General features: G+C 26.5%; 1 protein-coding gene across 1 annotated transcript; it reads right to left on the reverse strand.

Moving 5' to 3' along the window:
- Positions 1-646: 646 nt before the first annotated feature.
- Positions 647-4005, reverse strand: LOC111675643. Its single transcript, XM_023436432.2, has 3 exons — positions 3219-4005; positions 2664-2813; positions 647-2070 (listed from the first exon to the last, which is right to left on the reverse strand). The coding sequence occupies exons 1-3, from the start codon at positions 3564-3566 to the stop codon at positions 1534-1536; spliced, it is 1035 nt and encodes a 344-aa protein (XP_023292200.2). The 5' UTR covers positions 3567-4005; the 3' UTR covers positions 647-1533.
- Positions 4006-18426: the final 14421 nt, after the last annotated feature.

Here is an 18426-nt window from a genome sequence, read left to right on the forward strand (position 1 = left end):
ACGATTTACATTGATTTTTCTAATTACTTGTAAGTATTTGCCTCCAACAACATCATCATATTAAAATAATGACTTAAAATGCTATTGTGTAAGTACATTTTAGCATTTTAACCCCTTATCTTTAGGCGATATATGCATTACTTTAAAGAATGATCTGTTTTGGCAACTGCTTTAGAACACAAATGCGTAAAAAACATTAAACATAGCACAATATAATAACAAAGCGAATTTTATTATACGCAAAACTTCTTCAACTTTCTATTTGTAAGCACTCATCGTAATGACTTATTTGACTCCCTATTTATAAGCGAGCGTAATAAGTACTTGTCTCTAATAAAACTGATATATTTAAATAATGATTCCTTTAATTCATTACTTTAAGCTGGCTAAAGTATTCGAAATCTTTTTACATGATTTAATGTTTGCTCCTTACGAGGGGTTATCGATATTTAAATAATACAGTTTGTAATAATTAAGCAATTAAGCTCTCTGCTACGGTTTTAATATAAAACTAAAAACCCCACTTTCTTAAGAGTTTAACCCACAGGGGTTTAACCCACAATCATAATAATACAAACAATCCTGTGGTTTGACAAAAAACATGATTTCCAATTGATAATAATAAAAGGCAACTTAATTGGGAAATAAAAGCCAACTTTATTGGAAAAAACGATTATTTTTAAAAAAACATGTACATAAATACAAGATAATATTAATACTCCGTTTGGTTTATTTTCAACCACCAAGAAAATTATCGCGTGCCTATGTGTGGAAATAAAAAACACAAGATTTATAATTAAGTTTTTTTATATAATTGTCATTTAATTTTTTGTTTTTCAAGATTTTTGTGGTTTGATTGGTTTGTTTGTTTCATTCTTTATAAAAGTTATAAGTACGTACACATATGAATGTATATTGTCACACTTATTAATTAAATACAAATTAAATTCTTACAAATTAACTTATTAACTAAACAATAATAAATTACACGCCATCATTCATCATCATCAGTATCTTATATTACAAATTTAAAATCTAAAGGAGAACTTAATTATAAAAACACTTATAATCATATATTTTGTTTCATTTAAAACTAATATCACAGTTTTTTTTTAAATAAATGGAATGTATAACTACAGTTACAAATATAACTAAATATAGGAACCTGTCTATAAATACACAAATATTTTACAAAAACAAAAATTATATAAAATAAAAAAATAATACAAATTAATACTATTGGTATAAATAATACATATTTGAGAAATATTTAAATATTTAGAGAGAGATTATTTTGCTTGCAGTTCTTTTTTCTTTTAAATGAGAATGATATTTTAAAGATAATTTTGTTTTGAAAATGGAATGACTAGATCATATAAAAATGTTTTTGTTTTGTTTTTGAAGGCAAAATAAATATTTTACATTTTCTGGGAATGTGGGTCATGAAAGGGAATGTATGTAGTAGGGATAGATATGAGTTATAACTTAAGGTGTTTCTCTTATAAACTAACTTAATTTACGGGGTTTTTATGATTACGCTAACTTATGTTTAGTTTTGGAGTTTTTCCTTTTCTTGTTACGTTTTGTTTGTTGTTTGTTTAAAGATTTATCAACTTCATTAAATTGTTGCTGTTGATGTTGTCTTTTATTCGAGCCATTTTGGAGAGCTACTTGTCCTTTACGTTTATTGAATTTTCGTAAAATTTGCCACATACTTTTCAAATATTCAAAGTAGTGAAATTTTACAAATTTCAAATCAATGGAATCAGTTTCAGCCAAAACATTGGCATTATCTCTGAAACGTTGTTTGGTGCGCAATTTCAAACGTTTATTCATTTCTAAACGTGTAATTTCAGGTATTTGTTTATTCCGAGCAGGATACGTTTTATTGACCGCTGTCTCTAATTCACACAACATAGTGCGGGAAGATTGCAATAATTGTTCGAGTTCATTAGAAGTTCTGGATTTTCTTTGCGATTTAAAACGATCATATTTGATTTGTATGCGATACAGATAGGCAAACGAGGCCACATAAGTCTGCATATTACGATACCAACGTTTAAGGGCGATCTAAAAGTAGAAAGAATAAAAATTATATAAATTAAAATATTGTTTAAAACAAGATGATTCATTAAAGCAATAATTATGGTAAAGTATAATAATAATAATTGACAGGAAATACAACAGTTAAGATAAGATAAGATTTATGTTAAAGCTTTAGAACACCCTCCACCCTTTTCTCTTAGGGGAGTATAGGAATATTGGAAATATAAATAACAATTAGAATAGAATTTGTTAAATAATGTTAAACATTTAAAATGTCATTAAATTAGTTAAATTATTTAGTTTTCATTTTGAATAATTTCTCTAGTTTGTCTCGAACTTTTTGGATGACTAATCGTTTGTTTAGCTAAACATTTGTATTGTAATGGAATGTATTACTAAAAATTAACTATTGTCATTATTCAACCATGCTTAACACTTATTTGTTTATTTATTTGTCAGGGCTACAAAGTCCACTTGTGGGAGATTTTTATATTTTGTATTTTCATTGCATGTCAAATCATCTTTATTGGAATTTCCGTTTCAACTTATACTTTTTTTATTATAAAATCATTTTTTATATGAAAAGTTTTTTTTTGTAATTAAGTTAAGATACTTACACTTGAGTTCATTTTTAATTTGGGCAAAAATTTATATGTTCCATTGTGCAGCCACCAAATTTCAATATTGCTTATATCAATATCTTGTTGCTCGCTGGTATTTAAATAATTAAAATCATTTAAGGCAGTAAGTCTTAAATTGTTGTAAATCTAGAAGTAAAAATAAGCAATATGTAAAGAGTTAGTCAAAATTTTTGTAGATAATATAATTAACTAAAAAAGAATTTTATTCAAAATTCAAATAAAATTGTTTATAAATAATTTTCAAATTGTTTCAAACTTGATTTAAATTTATAGCAAATGTTTAAGAATTTTTTTTGCAAAATTAAAGAGAAAGTTAAAACTTCTACTTATTTCAAAGTTCTTGGAACAGAAAAACTTATTTTAAAAATTTTAGATAATTTCTTAAAATTCAAAATATGACTTTTTAAAATAGATTAAAAACTTCAAACCGCAGTGGTCTCCATTTAAAAGTTTTAAAGAATTTTCTACAAAAGTTCCCTTTTTTAAAACTGTTTTTAGGATTTAAATGTTACAAATATTCTCCTAACTTACCTTTTTCTGCTCCTTACGAGTGGGTCTCTTCTGCTGCTTAACATTTGGTCGATATTCACCGTTACAGGGATTTGACCACTCCAACATTGTGGAATTTTCATTATAATTATAAAAATCCGACCAAATACTATGACGTTTACGATGGCGTTTGCGCAAGCGTAAAGTATTTGTTGTTGATGTCGATGATGAAGTAGATAAAGCGGCGGAATGTTGTTGTTGTGTTAATTGTTGATTTATATCTTTAGCACTGTTTATTACACTATTAGTTAGAGTAGAAGTGGGAGCTGCATCTACATCCATTATCACTAATAGTTTAATGATAATAATCAAATAATTTAGGGAATACATTTGTAGGCTGTATATAATTTTTGTTATTGTTGTTTATATTTATATTAAATTTGCAACACACGTGACAATGTTTAACGACAACATGTGTTACTTTTAAGTTAAATGTTTTTTTTTATTTTTAATTAAATAATTTTTTAATCAAAATTATTATATTGATATTTTACACTAAACTTTAATAATCCAATTGTTTTTGTTTGTTTTTTTTTTCAACACTGAGACACACTTTCTTTATTTATTATTGTTAATCCCCTGTTATGAATTGTTTGTTTTATTAATTAACTTTTTGGTGTTATTGTGAAAAAATCCGTTAATTTATAGTCCGTTAAAAGTATTTTGTTTTTAATAAAAAAGAACATTTATTTCTTTATATCTTTTAGAAAAGAAAAAATAATTTAAAATAAAATAAAAATATTGTTGTGAGCACGTCAAAGTTTAAAACTAGACTGAATTGTGTGTTGTATTAATTTTGACTACCTTTCTTCGTTGAGACTTTTTAATTTCTGTGTTGTTTTTCTTTTTCCATCTGTAGCAGTATCTGCTGCCTGCCAACTGTGTGTAATTCTCCTCCTCTACATACACTTACACTACACCAGCAGCAAGAACAACAATAACAGTAAACATACATACATTAGCCAGTAAAGCAGGCAGACAAGCAAACAGCCAGGCCAATACACATTCTCTCACAAACCTTAACAAACTACTCAAACAGAAACAACAACAACAACAATAAGAGCAGAAAAGGCTCTTATTGTTTCCGTTTTTTATTGTTCTTGTTGTTGCTACTATGGTCAACGTAAGGCCAGCCATCAGCAACAATACCAACAACAACAAGTAAACAAGAATTTTGTATGCGCAATGTTTTCTTTTACACTTAAACGTATGAACAATATGAATATTTTCATACTCATATAACATCCATACTCAAAATAAATACACGATGAGCAACAACAACAATCATAATAAAAGCAAATTACAATAAAAACAAATAATAAAATCGTCATTGTTAACACGTCACTGTTTATTTGTTTGTGTTTTCATTTACTAGTTTTGAAAATTCTCATTCTCTCTGGGTCGACCAATGGCTGTTATATTACTCAATTTTCCCCTGAGTATAAGAAAAAAACAAAATCTCTTTTGACTCAATTTTTCTTATCTTAAATTAAATTTAAATATGTGTCATATACATAAGTACGTAAATATGTATATATGTTTGTACCTAAAATACATACTTATGCCCTTTGCTTAAGATAAATACTCACATAAATATTTTAAGCTCTTAATTAGTGTTTTATATGCAGATTTTTTATTATTATCCTCTTTTACCTGTGTGTGTGTATGTAAAAGATCCATCTTTTTTTACGATTCTTACCTGCATCTGAGTTTGCTTGAAAGTTTTATTGTAGGTGTGATTGTGTTTATGACTTTCAAAACACACCGGTCTTTTTTTGCGCTAATACATATTTTTTATTACCGTCACATGTGTGTTTTATTGGATGGATTTTGCTAGTTATGCGAGTATTTTTGCAAAAGATTAGCACACATTCGCATATACAACCATATATTTTTTCTTAGCGTTTTTAAATCTCTAGGATTAATTTTTAACATTTTGCAAATTAAGATAAATTGCAAGCAGTTTAAGTTGAAGTTGTTGAGGAATGAATGAATTTATTTGTAGGATTTCCTTATTAGCGGCGTTTTTTCGGGTTTAAAAAATAAATGCATAATTATTATAAATTTATCAATGTCATAGGAATTTCATCATTTAAAGAAATATGTTTGTGGTAGTTAATAGTTTGGGTTTTATATCTTAAGTATTTAATGTTCTAATATTAGGCGCCGTTTGTAGTAAAAAAGGAAGTCAACGCGATATTTATTTATTATTTTTATTGTTATTATTATTATTATTATTATTATTATTTTACTACATGTTCTAAACACTTTTTATCTTTTCTATCGTATTCCTGGCTGTTGTTGTACGGATAATGTTTTATACAGGAATAATTCAAAATCAAACATTTTATATCTAAATGGTTCGTAACCGGAAAAAATTTTTGTGACCATAATGGAAGGCTGAAAAACCGAGCTTTCAAAGAATCAAAAGAGGAATATAATTTACTCCATGGAAGTACTGAAAGGACCTGAAGTAGTTATTATTTTAACACAGACTTGTTATAGGAGGGATGTCCAATTTATTTGATTCCAAATTCACTACTTCTTCTTTTCATTCTTCATTTACGATAATAACAAATCGGAATCAAAGGTGGGACTAGAACACTGAGGAACCACTAACCTACTGGAGCCTACAAATTCAAAATAAGGAAAAAGTTCTAGATCAGCCGTGATAGTTAATACTAAATATGGCTATAAAAGAGAGTATAACATAATCTTCTGCTTGTGTTTACTTGAGAAAATAATAGATCTCTTTGTCTATAAATGTTCTAAACTCGATTCAATTTCCACAAATTTTTTGCATATTCTAAGTTTAATTAAACCAGAGGTAGGAAAAAGTTTATCCTATATATAGCTATAGCATGAAAATATGTTAGTTTACACGAACTCTAATTTATTAAAATCTCTCAGATCTTTCTTGAAATTTTTTTGAACTCCAAACGCTTAAATAAATATTTGTATTTGTTAAAACTAGATTCAAACGAGTTTTACATAAAAAAGTTCGAAATGTTTTAGATAAAAAAGTTCGCCTAAATCAGTCATGGACTGGGAACTTTTGACCTATAAGTACATATATATATAAAATCGATTTCATGACCACAAATCTAAAAATTTATATAAATTTTAATTCCATTTTAATTTATTTAAATTTTAAATAGAATCGATATTTTACTGCAACTGATTTTTAATGAGAATGAAGCAAAATTTTGTATAAGTATCAAAAGATTGTTCAATATTTATATTTATGAAAAAGGAGAATTTTATTAAGGTTTGCCAGAATCCATTAACAACTGATCTTAAATCTCTTACATATAGCTTAGTTTCAAACCAATTATAATTGTTATTTTTCACGCCAATGTTCTTTGTAGTTTTCTTAAAATGTTTGTGTTTTATTCAAAGTAACTAAAATAGTTATTTCAAATGATTTTTTCATTCAAACTCATTCAAGAAAACAGCATTAGCCATTGTTGAAACTATTTTATAAAAATAGTTAATTATCATATACTATTTTAATAGCATTTATAAGCCATTCGATTAAGCAAATTGTTTAATAATTTTATTTATAAATAGTTTTACATTAATTCAATAATTAATTTCTAATTAGTTTTAATTTGTTAATAAATCATTTCTTCTGTATTGCACTCGTACGATATTTGTATATTACATTACTTTGATATATTGTAACATTGTAGTTTGTAGTCAATGCAGTTTTAAAAGAATAAGTTAAATAATAAAACATTATAAAAGCTTTTTTATTTAAAAAAAGAAACAACCTTTTCAGTATTTCATGTAGGAATACATCTTAATCGAAACGTATTAATATACTAAACACGAGAAAAATTAAAAATATTTTTCAGTTTCCTACCAGTGATTGAAAATCATATCCTCAGTATAATTTTTGAAAAAAACTTGAATTATTTTGAAACGGGTCTCAAAAATTCCGTAATTTGATTAAGGGAAAAAAATTTAAAAATGTTTGGTCCACAAAAATAATTTTTAGTAGGTTGGAGAGGCACATTATTTTCATTTTTAATGGAAATATTGGTCAAAATTGTCAAAATTTTTAGTTTATACAGAAAAATGTTAAAAAATAGTTTAGAATTTGGTTTGGTCCATTTTAGATTTTTTAGATTATTTTAAATTTATATATTCCTTATAATTGACAAAAAAGTCTTTTTGCGGATCAGGAATAGTGTAAAGAAAATTTGTATTATTTTCCCGCGATAAGCTCAAAAAAGGTGCTACACAGGACATCCAAATGTCCTAAAGCTTTTCCAAAAGTAGTTCAAATGGTCCCAAGTTCGAACAAGAATTATTGATTAATGCAATAGTTCCTGAATTCAAGAAAAATTCCAAAAAAATTCAACTAAGTATATTTTTATAATTTAAACAATAATATTAACATGAAACTGGAATTAGTACAGATGTTGTTATCACGTTTTCTAAAACTTAAAAAAAATCTACTTACATCAATAACTACTACATATCGTCTGGATTATATAGAAGTTGCATAAATAATTTTTAAATAATTTGTCCTCTTCCTGTGAATCTTCAGAAGCTGTATACATTTTTACATGCGAACTACAACGACTATTTTTTCTAATTACTTGCAGCCGTTTGTCGTAAGTACTTGTCTCCAGTGACATGAGCGTGTTTAAACAGTGATCTAAAATGCTATTGCGCAAGTAAATCTTAGCATTTTAACCCATGCTGGGATGTTGAGAGTATAGAAATAATTTTAATCAAATTTGATTTTTCCTAAGTAATTCATGACCCTATTTCTCATGTTTTTATTTATAAAAATCAGTTAGCAAATTCATTAAGATAAATTCACAAAGATGTGGTCTGTTATCATCTACCTTTAATTAATAAAATTACATTTAAAACTAAATTATAGCTAAGTAATGTACAATTTCATGCTTCTAATGAGTTATTTAGCAAAACAACAAAATTTGTTCTGCCTACTGCAATAAAGTATCGAAATAATTTTAATATTTAAGTAATTTTGCGCATTAACCGTGAAACTAAGTTTGTTAATTTGTTTGTTTTTATTACAGATTTGCCGCTTATTTTAACATATAACACCTATACGCCTTTTAAATGCAGATACAATATTTTGGGTAAGTTAATTTAAACCTTTTTTTGTTATGTATAAATTGCACTTTTTTCCGCTCTAACAAGCTAAAGAAGCGTGTAATGCAAACATGCAACTACACATTTTCCATACATAGACTCATACTATAGTATCTCTATATCTAAAGGTATAATTGAGATGTGAATGAGGTTTGATGATGTTGCAAAATATCTAAGAGATATAGATGAATAGAAAAATAAATGTGGAAAATTATGTGAGCCAAAGCAAAGCAGCAAGCCAAACACAGATAGGGCGAGCTGGTATTAGTTACAAGCGAATCAATTCGATTAGTTACGCCAATTTCTTATCAGTAAACAATCTTTTCTTCTTTCAAACGAATGCTGTGTTACTCCTCTGGGAGAAAAACAAGCAAATGTTGCTGCTGGCAAGAAAAAAACACAATTTTATGGAAAGAATGAAAAAAATGTTTAAAGAAAGAAAGTAGAAAAACATGACATAGCACTAATTCAAATAATGAACAAAAGGATACAATATTAAAAGGTTCTAAGTCTGTCACTCAGTTTCTGTGTGTATGTAGGTTTCAAGACAACTCTATTTTGTTGGTTAGTGCGCGTTGTTGATTGTTTTGTGTTGCTATGTTTTACCAAAATATTTTGTCCATAACGAATTGTTTTAAGGAAGGACATTACAACAATTGTGCAAATAGGTGTATGAGTGTGTTTGTATTAGAGAGAGGGAAACCTCTTTTTTTTTTGAATTTTTCTTTAGTTTGTTAATATGTAGAGAATTTTTTCTAGTTTGCTTTGGCTAGAAGATCGTGTGGAGTTTGCGCACTTTTTGTATACCGACAACAGCAGCAGGAGCTCAATCAAATGTAATCAACATTGTAGGTGTTGTTGTTTTTACAACATTTCATACTTTTAGTTGAGTTGTTGTTGTTCTAGTTGTTAGTTGTGAAGCACAGTGGTTTGGTTATGTTTATATGTACACTTAGTATATCTCAGAAATAGATAAATTGATTTTTTTAATCTGTTTTATTACAAATTTTCTCAGTTCAGTTTCATTGGTGCAACATGGTGCATCTATGTTTACATAGATTATCAGGATCTGTACATAACACATCCTAGAAATCTTCTAATTTACAAAAATATATCTCCAAAATCCTCTATGATTACCAAAAGCAGTAATAATATAATCGAGCCTAACCAAATAGACTCTTGATTTTCTTCATCAAAATATATACCTATCGCACCACTGTTCATTGGCCCTTTCTTAATAGAGTTGTAAGTGCTGAATGTTTGTGTCCTGTCCAACGTCACTGGGTGCGAAATTATATAGAGTTTTATCTCGATGTGCGTGTGAGCCTCCAAAGTCTCTTGGGTCAGGCAAAATCATAAAAAGAAGACTCTAAATAAAAATTTATTATAGGTTTCATATTGTAGTTGTTGTTTCCTATTGCTAATGCAATTGTCTTAAGAATTGTTGTCCTTTTTACGTACATGTTTTGGTGGGTGATATTTTCTATTCTTACTTGGCGGTCAATATCAAGCAAAATGTCCTGCTGTTCATAAGCAAAAAGAAATACTATGCATTTGTATATGTGTGTTTACATCTTTAAATTCCCTTCTTAAAGATAGCTATTGGTTTTTGGCCAATATGGCCAGCCAAACAAGAGTATCACAGAGACTAAACCAAAATATTGGTTTGACTAAAGAAACCTTTTACTTTGTAAGACAATAGGCATTTAGAGATATAAAAATAGTTAAAAAGGTTTTATGCAAAATTAACAGGAATAAACTAAGTATAAGAAAGAAGCAAAAATGAAAATCCCATAAAATATTTTCGAAACATTTATCATAAGCTTATTGTATTTACAATTGTATTGCTGTTTGTTAAAGGACAATAGAGACAAATTAAAGGATTTTCATTTTGAAGGTATTTTCTGTTGACTTTTAAAGAAATTAAATATTGTAAAGATGATTATTATTTATGAAGAGATTACAACGGTACTTTAACTAAATAATGCATATAATATTTGGAAAAATGTCAGATGTTAGTTTAACATTTTACAGCCTAAAACTTATATAATTTTTATATTAAACGCTTGCTGTATTTAATTATAACATTTTTACCAAAAATAAATGTTTAAGAAACCATAATTTATTTTAACCTAACCTGTCAAAACTAATTGAAACATAAAGTTTTATTTTTCACAATTTGCTATTACTATCTTATCCAAATTTTAAAAAAATAGATATTGATTTTTAATAATTTTCTTCTATTCCAAACAACTCAATATCCTGCTGTTGTTTAAACGACCAACATTTCCAGACCACCCAAAATATTTTGAATGTATATTTTTCTGCTTCTCAGTGCTCTGCCAAAAAAGGACCTTTCCATTGCCTTGGCCTGCTGTGTAGCATACCAAACAAAAAACTGAACTCATTATCTATTTTTTGCATTTGTTTAATTTACTTAATATTATTGCAAAATGTAGCAATTCAACATTTTTCTATTCTTCAATTGTATATTTTGCTAAGACTGCTGATTGCCCTGTGCAATCAGTGTCTGACAACTATATCTAGAAGTACGAACATTAAAATGTTTGTTAGTTGTCATTCAATCATTTGGCTGGGATTTTGTTTACAGTCAGTCAATGTTTTTTTCTCACAGAATGTGGTCTGTGCTGTTGCTTCATTTATTTGTTTTATTTTTATGTGATTTTGTTTTTATTTTTCGAAACTTGTAAATATTCTTCTTACAATGTGTTAATAAGACAATATATGGTTTTATTAGGGAAGATCTTGCAGAGTTTCAGGTGTTTATTAGCAGGGCAAATTTTGTGTATTTTTTCTTGTTATAAACTAGCTGAGTAATTATTTTATGAGGTATTTATTGATGCAAAAAGTTGATAGATTTGGAGATGCAAAATTTTTGTTGCAATTCAAATACATAATCCAAAAAATAAGTAAATAAAACGTTAAATTTGGATTTTCTAAAACAAGTAAAAGTGTTTTATTCGAATATCCGAATCTTATATAAATATCATTTAATCATTTGCCGTAAATGGAATGCTCCCCTATTAGGTTGATATTTGAAATAGGACTTAAGTCAAATACGGACATATACATTTCGTATTATCAAATTATTAATTAAAAAAACAAAATATTTCTGTATAACTTTTTAACCATGAACATATATGGGCGTTTAATAAATTTGGTACATAGATTTTTGCTCGTAAGAAACTCGCATTTTTAAAACATTTATGACTGTTGATTTTGTTTTTCAGTGGGCCATTTGTATGGATGCTGCACGTGGGCCGATATTGCCCATTTGTAATACCAAAGAAATATTTGTGAAAAACTTTTAACTCTTTAGCTTTTTCGTTCGGACTCTATTCTGCCTTTAACCGACATACATGGCTAAATTGTCTTAGAATTTAGAAGTGTTACAAACGAAATGACAAAATCAATATTTTGTAAAAACCTGAATCTGTTTGCAAAAAATATAAATTTTTTGATAAATTTCTTAGGAGTTGTCCCATATTTTTGTTCATATCTCCTTCACTTATGACCGATTTTACTCATTTCAAACAAAAAATTTCTCGAAAGTTTAACAGATAAATCCCAGAGATTAAATTTTTTTGGTGAAAATAGATAAAATCAATATAACGCTCAGAATGCATTTTCGGAAAATGACATTTAGGGCCTTATTAGAATTCATACTTGTGTACAACCAAGCGAAGTGGAAATTAGATTTGTTAAATTGTTGGAGAAATTAAAGTATAGAAAGTATACCCATCGGCTTAAAATCGTTTTCTAAGTCGATTAAGATATGTTCGTCCGTCTTGCTAAATTTACTTGTACATATCTCAACAAGAAGCGGCCTTGTTTATATTTCTTACAAAGTCCACTCCATAAAATGACTTGAATGTCCAAAAATTACTTATAAGCACTAATATTGCGATGAAATTCGGTACAAATAAATATCATACAAATAAAAATCTATTTATTAAAATTTATCGGGATCGGACCAAATTTTCTATTGTCATCAAATTATCCTGTATTAAAGAAGTTTTACGAGGTCTTCAACCCATATGCTGAGTTTTCACTGTATCTTTTAAATTAAATTTTTAAATATTTTTGAAAGTTGTGATTTATTCATTAAATATTAATTACAAATCAACAAATATTGATTGAAGTAATAAAAGTGTTATTTTTTTCCTTTTCAAATCAGAAATTTCCATTTTAATTAATAACATATTTTAAAAAATACATACAAAATTTTCAAAATGAAGAATACTTAGAAAGAACAGTAATCCACGATGCTTTTTACGTAATTTTTTTTTTTGCATATTTTTTCAGTAAGAGAATTTTGCATTGGTGCAAAGTGAATTAAGTTTCATGACTTCTTTAATAACAGTGGAAATACAACTCATTCTTGTCTTCCTAAATTTTACCTATTCCGCAGTTAAAAAATTTCTTCAAAACTGCAAAAATAAATTCAGATTTTTTGCTTAGACATAATTTTGATTATTAATAATATTTTATATATTTTTTCTATATTCATTATAATATTTTCCTTAAAAATATTTGAAATAGCTTCAGAAAATACATACTAAACAAATAGCTTGAATCAATGAAATATCGTTTTCGAATCATCGTTCTTTTTGTTAATTTTGGTAAATAAATTCAAATTAATAATAATATATAAATAATAATTTAAGAATTTCAACCATTATGGTCGACCACCGAATATGTTTTTTAACTATTCTATAAAATTTTAGTAAAAATATACAATATTAAAATATATATATCCTTAAAAACTAAGGGGGTTATTTTGTAAGTCCCTTCCCCTCACTTCACTTTTCACATAAATTGTTTTTGTATTTTCAATAATTTATATCAAAATATTTTGAACGCAAGGTAAAATGTTTTACAAAATAAGGGAGTAATTATCAAACGTTTAAGAGTAAATTTTATGAATTTTTCAATTATGCATACATATCCGTAAATTTTAAATTTTAAAAGTTTTTAAAACGAAATAGACATGTTTAAGCATATCCGTAAACAACATTGAAAGACATCTTTTTAAAAGCCATCAATGTCTTATAAAGAACAAAAATCTCAAACATACATATGTACCCAATATCTTATAATCTTTTAAAACTCTCAATTCTCTTTAGTTTATGTTTTATACACAAGAAATCTATATAAACGAAAAGGCGTACCTTTATGTCATTAACTCAAATATGTGTTAGTGTATACAACGTACACCATTGGTCGGTTCTTATATACAAAAATCACTCAAGTATGTACAACGAACACAAACACAAATGTACATAAAATTCGTAGAAATGTTCTCCATGTTAAACATAAGTATAAGAGAATGTATAAGAATTAATATAATAAAAAAGAGAAGATTTTTATAATACAAAGAGAAAATTTAAGAGCATATTAATTAACTTGTTTTCTTTTTTGTTAATTTTTAAAACAAACATTTTTTTAAAGAAATTAAGCATGGAAATCTTTCTGGTAAAATTCCCTTTATGATTAATACCTTTGATATATTTTTTTGTTATAAAATTTGTCATATAGTTTAAGGAATGTTGACATACTTTTACATTGTCACTGACTAAATTGCATTAAGACATTATGACTAGTGAACTGGTAATGAGTAGTAAATAATTTAAAATGATTTTTTCTTATTTTTTTTTTTTTTTTGCAACACAGCCAAGCATCATCTACAGGCATTTCCGTAGCACGCCTAAAATAAAACATTGTTAGTTTAAAGTTGTAATTTTCGTCAATTGCATTTTTATTTTAGCAAGTTAAATTTTTAACTGAATGTACTAGTTGTTGCTGTGATTGTGGGTTGGATAAAACAAGTTGGCCTTAAGTGATTTTAATTCATTTTGGCATTTGAACATGACCAACACCTCAGATCAGATCAAGCAGACAGACACTTATTTCGTTTTAAAGCCAAACAAGTGTTTGTTTAAGTAATTAAGTCTATATTTTATTTATAATTTTTTGCTTTTATTTATTTCGATACATACATACAGTTTGATTGAGTAATTTAAGATGATCATTTTGTAGAGTGTGTTTTATGTCTTGTTTTATTGGTTTAATAACGGCCATTGTCTTGTGTATCATCATAACGGTTTTTTGGTTTTTCACAGTAATGGCGCTTAAGTATAAATTGACAAAATTTATAAAAAAGATACGAGTATAAACACGCACGTTTCTGAAGATACTCGTGCCACTTTAGTGGGGAGGGTGTATATTGGATTTGTACTGATGTTTGCAATGCACAATAATATTGGTCCTACAAACAACTTCTAGTATATCGATCGACTTAAAATCTGAGTCGTTTAAGTTATGTCCGTCCATGTAAACCTTGCAATCAAACAACAGGTCTCAATTTTAAAGGGAAGAAGTCTATTAAATATGATTGAGATGGATCCATTATATCACCTAGATCCCATAAAACTAGACCTAAATTGGTATGTTATCTTCTTACAACCGAAACTCCTAAATAAGCCTTAGAGCTCATATGCTAGTATCTCGACAAAAAGCATTACAACTAAGTTTTATGAAAACAAATTTTTCATCAATTAATATTATTAAACTAAATCAGAGGCATTTAACTAAATTGCTATATTATGTAAAACAAATTCCTTTAACAGGTGAAGTGTATTATATGCTCAGCCATGACCGACTATAACCTTTTACTTGTATTTGTTTTATAGTTTAATAAAAAAAATGTCCTGTATCATTTACATTTTATTGTTTTTGTTAAGCAACTAAAGCACTAAATATCGTGGTAGTAGCAATAAGTGTTTTGTAAGAAATAAAGAAATATAATTCAAAATTGAAAAATCGAAATAAACGTATATTTATAAATTAACTGCCTTATTCATAAACATTTATCAAAGGTTTATGGAACAAATTTTGTATGAAATTTAAATTTATAAACCTTTGATAAAAATTTATGAATACGAGTATAAGAATTTATGAAAAATAATTTTTAAGTGAATATTTTATTGAAAATTTTTTATTTTATAGGAAACAAAATTAAAGGAACTAAGTTATCGCAAATTCTTCCCAAATTGTAAATTTATCAAGATATCTATTTCTCTCTGTAATCCGAGAGTTTATCAAAAATGTTCTAAAAATCTTGAATTAAAATTTTTTGTCACTGTTTTTGAACCATTTCTTTAAAGCAATCATGAATGGCTAACTTTGGTCCACCCGGTAGTGGCCTCGTTGTAGTGGTCGTAGTCCATTAAGTATTGCCCTCTACCTTCAGCTGGTTTGATCCACAAAGTTTAGGTTATTTTTAAGGCATATTCTAAATAGCCCATCAAAATAAGTTGGGCAGCAAAGCCGAATCAATGAATGATGGGCAATAACAGTGGAGGTGAGGTATTATTTCCTATTATTCCTCATTATTACAACTCCTACAGTAGTAGTTATATTCGAGACATACTTATTTGAAGTGATTGCCAATTGTATAGTGTCCCATTATGACTGATACCAGCATTCTTATATGTTCCCTATGAAAGCTTAATAATAAGTTTGACCTGGGAGCATCAATGGTTTCACTGATCCACCTTATTGAAGCCATTTCATATAGTTCAGTACGAACCAGTGACTTACTGTTTGTAAGGAAAATCGAGTTCCCTTCTCATTGCAATTTTTCTGGCAAGTTTGTCATCTACGCAGTTACTATGTTCACAGACACATACCAGACACTAAGTACATGCGTTTTGTCTGATTGCAGAATTAAGGGCCAGTAGAATCGACATCAGGTTAGCTGGCAATCAGTTAGTTTTAGCCTTCGTTGGCGTTGTCCTCATTTCTCCCGTAATCAAGATCGGATTTGTAACACTCGGAATTAAATTTAGAGAAAATAATTAAGTGTTTTTGTTAGGTTTTCAGGGGGAAAAAATATTTTATTTAGCAATTTCACTAAATCGGTCAAGAACTGCCAGACATAGAATGAGTCAAAGTTGAACATTTTGGTCATATAGGGATTTTTTGACTTTTCACCTATTGGTTTATATTGTCCACAGGAGTTTAAAAAGTATTTTTTTTTTGCCACTGTCCTAATAAAATTATTCCAAATGGTTTCTTTTTGCTTAAAAGAAAGCTTTTAAAATTTCCTTTAAAGGATATTTATAACAAAATTATTTTTTAATTCAAGATTTCAATATTTGTATTTTATTTTCCCCATTTTTTAAAATGGATGTTTTTGTTGTTTTTTTTTTTTTTTTTTTTTTTTTGCACAAAAGAAACATATACCATTTCTTTGAATAACTTTGTGGTACAGTACATAGTAAAAAATTGCTATCTAAAATTCTTTGAATAATTTGTGCTAGGACCAATAAAGTAAACTACAAAGCAATTGTGTAACAGAACAAAAGAAAATTAAAATTTGGTGAAATCGCCATCGATATGAAAAAAATTAAAAAAATTTTTAATAAAATAGTACCTATTATTTTATACTTCTCTTATTATTATGATTTATATTATTTTGATTTTATATTACTTTATCGATGAATATAAAATAAATTTATAACTACACTGAAAAAAAACAATGCCTAATATATACGAAAAATGTCGTACATTGTACGAATCGTTCGTTATTTCGCACCACGAAATTCTTTCGTAATATAAACGAAATTGTACGAAATATTTTAGTATAATGCTAAATATTCTTGAAAAAATTAATTTACATAAATTAAAAAAAGGGAATTTTGAATAAATATGATAAAATTTACTAAATATTAATTTAAGTATTCAAACATTTTTGTTCATTTTAAAATAAATTTTCTAATTTTAGTTCAAAATTATTCTCCACACGAATTTTATTTTTTTTTTTTATAAAAATAATTCGACAATAATATTATACTTTTTCTTAAATTTTATAAAAATGTTGTAGTTTTATTTAATCATAAAATAATTAATATCATTATATTTAATTTCGCAAAAATTTAAGAAAAAAATATTACTTAAGGTTTTCGTAATTTCGTAAAAATAGAAAAGGGTTTTATTAAATAATATTTCGTATTATACACGAAATTTTTGTAAATATTATGAAAATAGAAGTTAGGAAATATTTTTTCGTAAAGTTGAGCATGGATTGCTTTCAGTGTATGATGTTCTAAACAAAATTCAAAGCAGTGATAATCTTACAAATCGGAAAATTCCCGCTGCAAGAGAAATAAAACACAATGTAAAAATTTTGTTATTATTTATAATACTTTGCTTTAATATTACTTTTTTATTACATGTTTTTTTAATAATAGACAAATAGTGGCTTTATATTAATTATTAATTAATAAACGTTAGCTATAGTTTAAATTGAAAAATAAAAAAACTCAATATTTTACATCTTTTATTTTTGTAGTTTTTCTTTATTGTGAAATAAGCAAAAAAATATGTTTGTATGTATATTAAAACAACAGGCGATTCTTACACTATAAGTTTAATACCGAATAATTTAATTTAAAATTTATCTGGTATCTTTATTACAGCGTAAATGCGCCAGGCCTCATTTTATGTTCAAGTCCATGAAATTAAAAATTATTTAACTATAAGCAAATAAATAACTAAAAAATAACTTTAACATAATTTAAAATTAAGTAAATATTTTACAGGTTTTGAATTAAAATAATAATACAAATAAATTAAAATAAAACTTAAATCAAGAAAGGATTTTTTTACAAAAAAAAAAAAAAATAAAAAATAAATAAAATAAAAATAAATAATTTTTTTATTATTAATAAATAACGAAATGAATGAATGAAGAAAACAAAAAAAATACAAAGAAACTGGTGGGATTTAAATAATAACAAATGAAATTTGTTGTATTGTCGTTAACAAATAACTTGAATAAAAGTAATAAATAAATAGTAAATTATGAAATTATATGAAAAATAAATAATAATAAGTACACTTATTAAAAAAAATGTTAAAAAGCAGAAATTTTCGTGCCATTAATGTTTGTTTAATATTTTTGTATTTTTATATATATTTTTTATAAATAAATTCAGGCTGCAAACTTAATTATACTACACACACACAAATG

This window comes from Lucilia cuprina, chromosome 3 (assembly GCF_022045245.1).
Source record: "Lucilia cuprina isolate Lc7/37 chromosome 3, ASM2204524v1, whole genome shotgun sequence".
Taxonomy (NCBI): Eukaryota; Metazoa; Arthropoda; class Insecta; order Diptera; family Calliphoridae; genus Lucilia; species Lucilia cuprina.

Excerpts from the sequence above, each read along its gene's own strand:
- LOC111675643 (XM_023436432.2), bottom strand. The coding sequence starts at position 3,566 with ATGTATTCCCTAAATTATTTGATTATTATCATTAAACTATTAGTGATA. Across the intron at positions 2,814-3,218 it reads CTCGTAAGGAGCAGAAAAAG|ATTTACAACAATTTAAGACT; the intron begins GTAAGTTAGGAG and ends TTTTACTTCTAG. Across the intron at positions 2,071-2,663 it reads AATTAAAAATGAACTCAAGT|ATCGCCCTTAAACGTTGGTA; the intron begins GTAAGTATCTTA and ends TTCTACTTTTAG.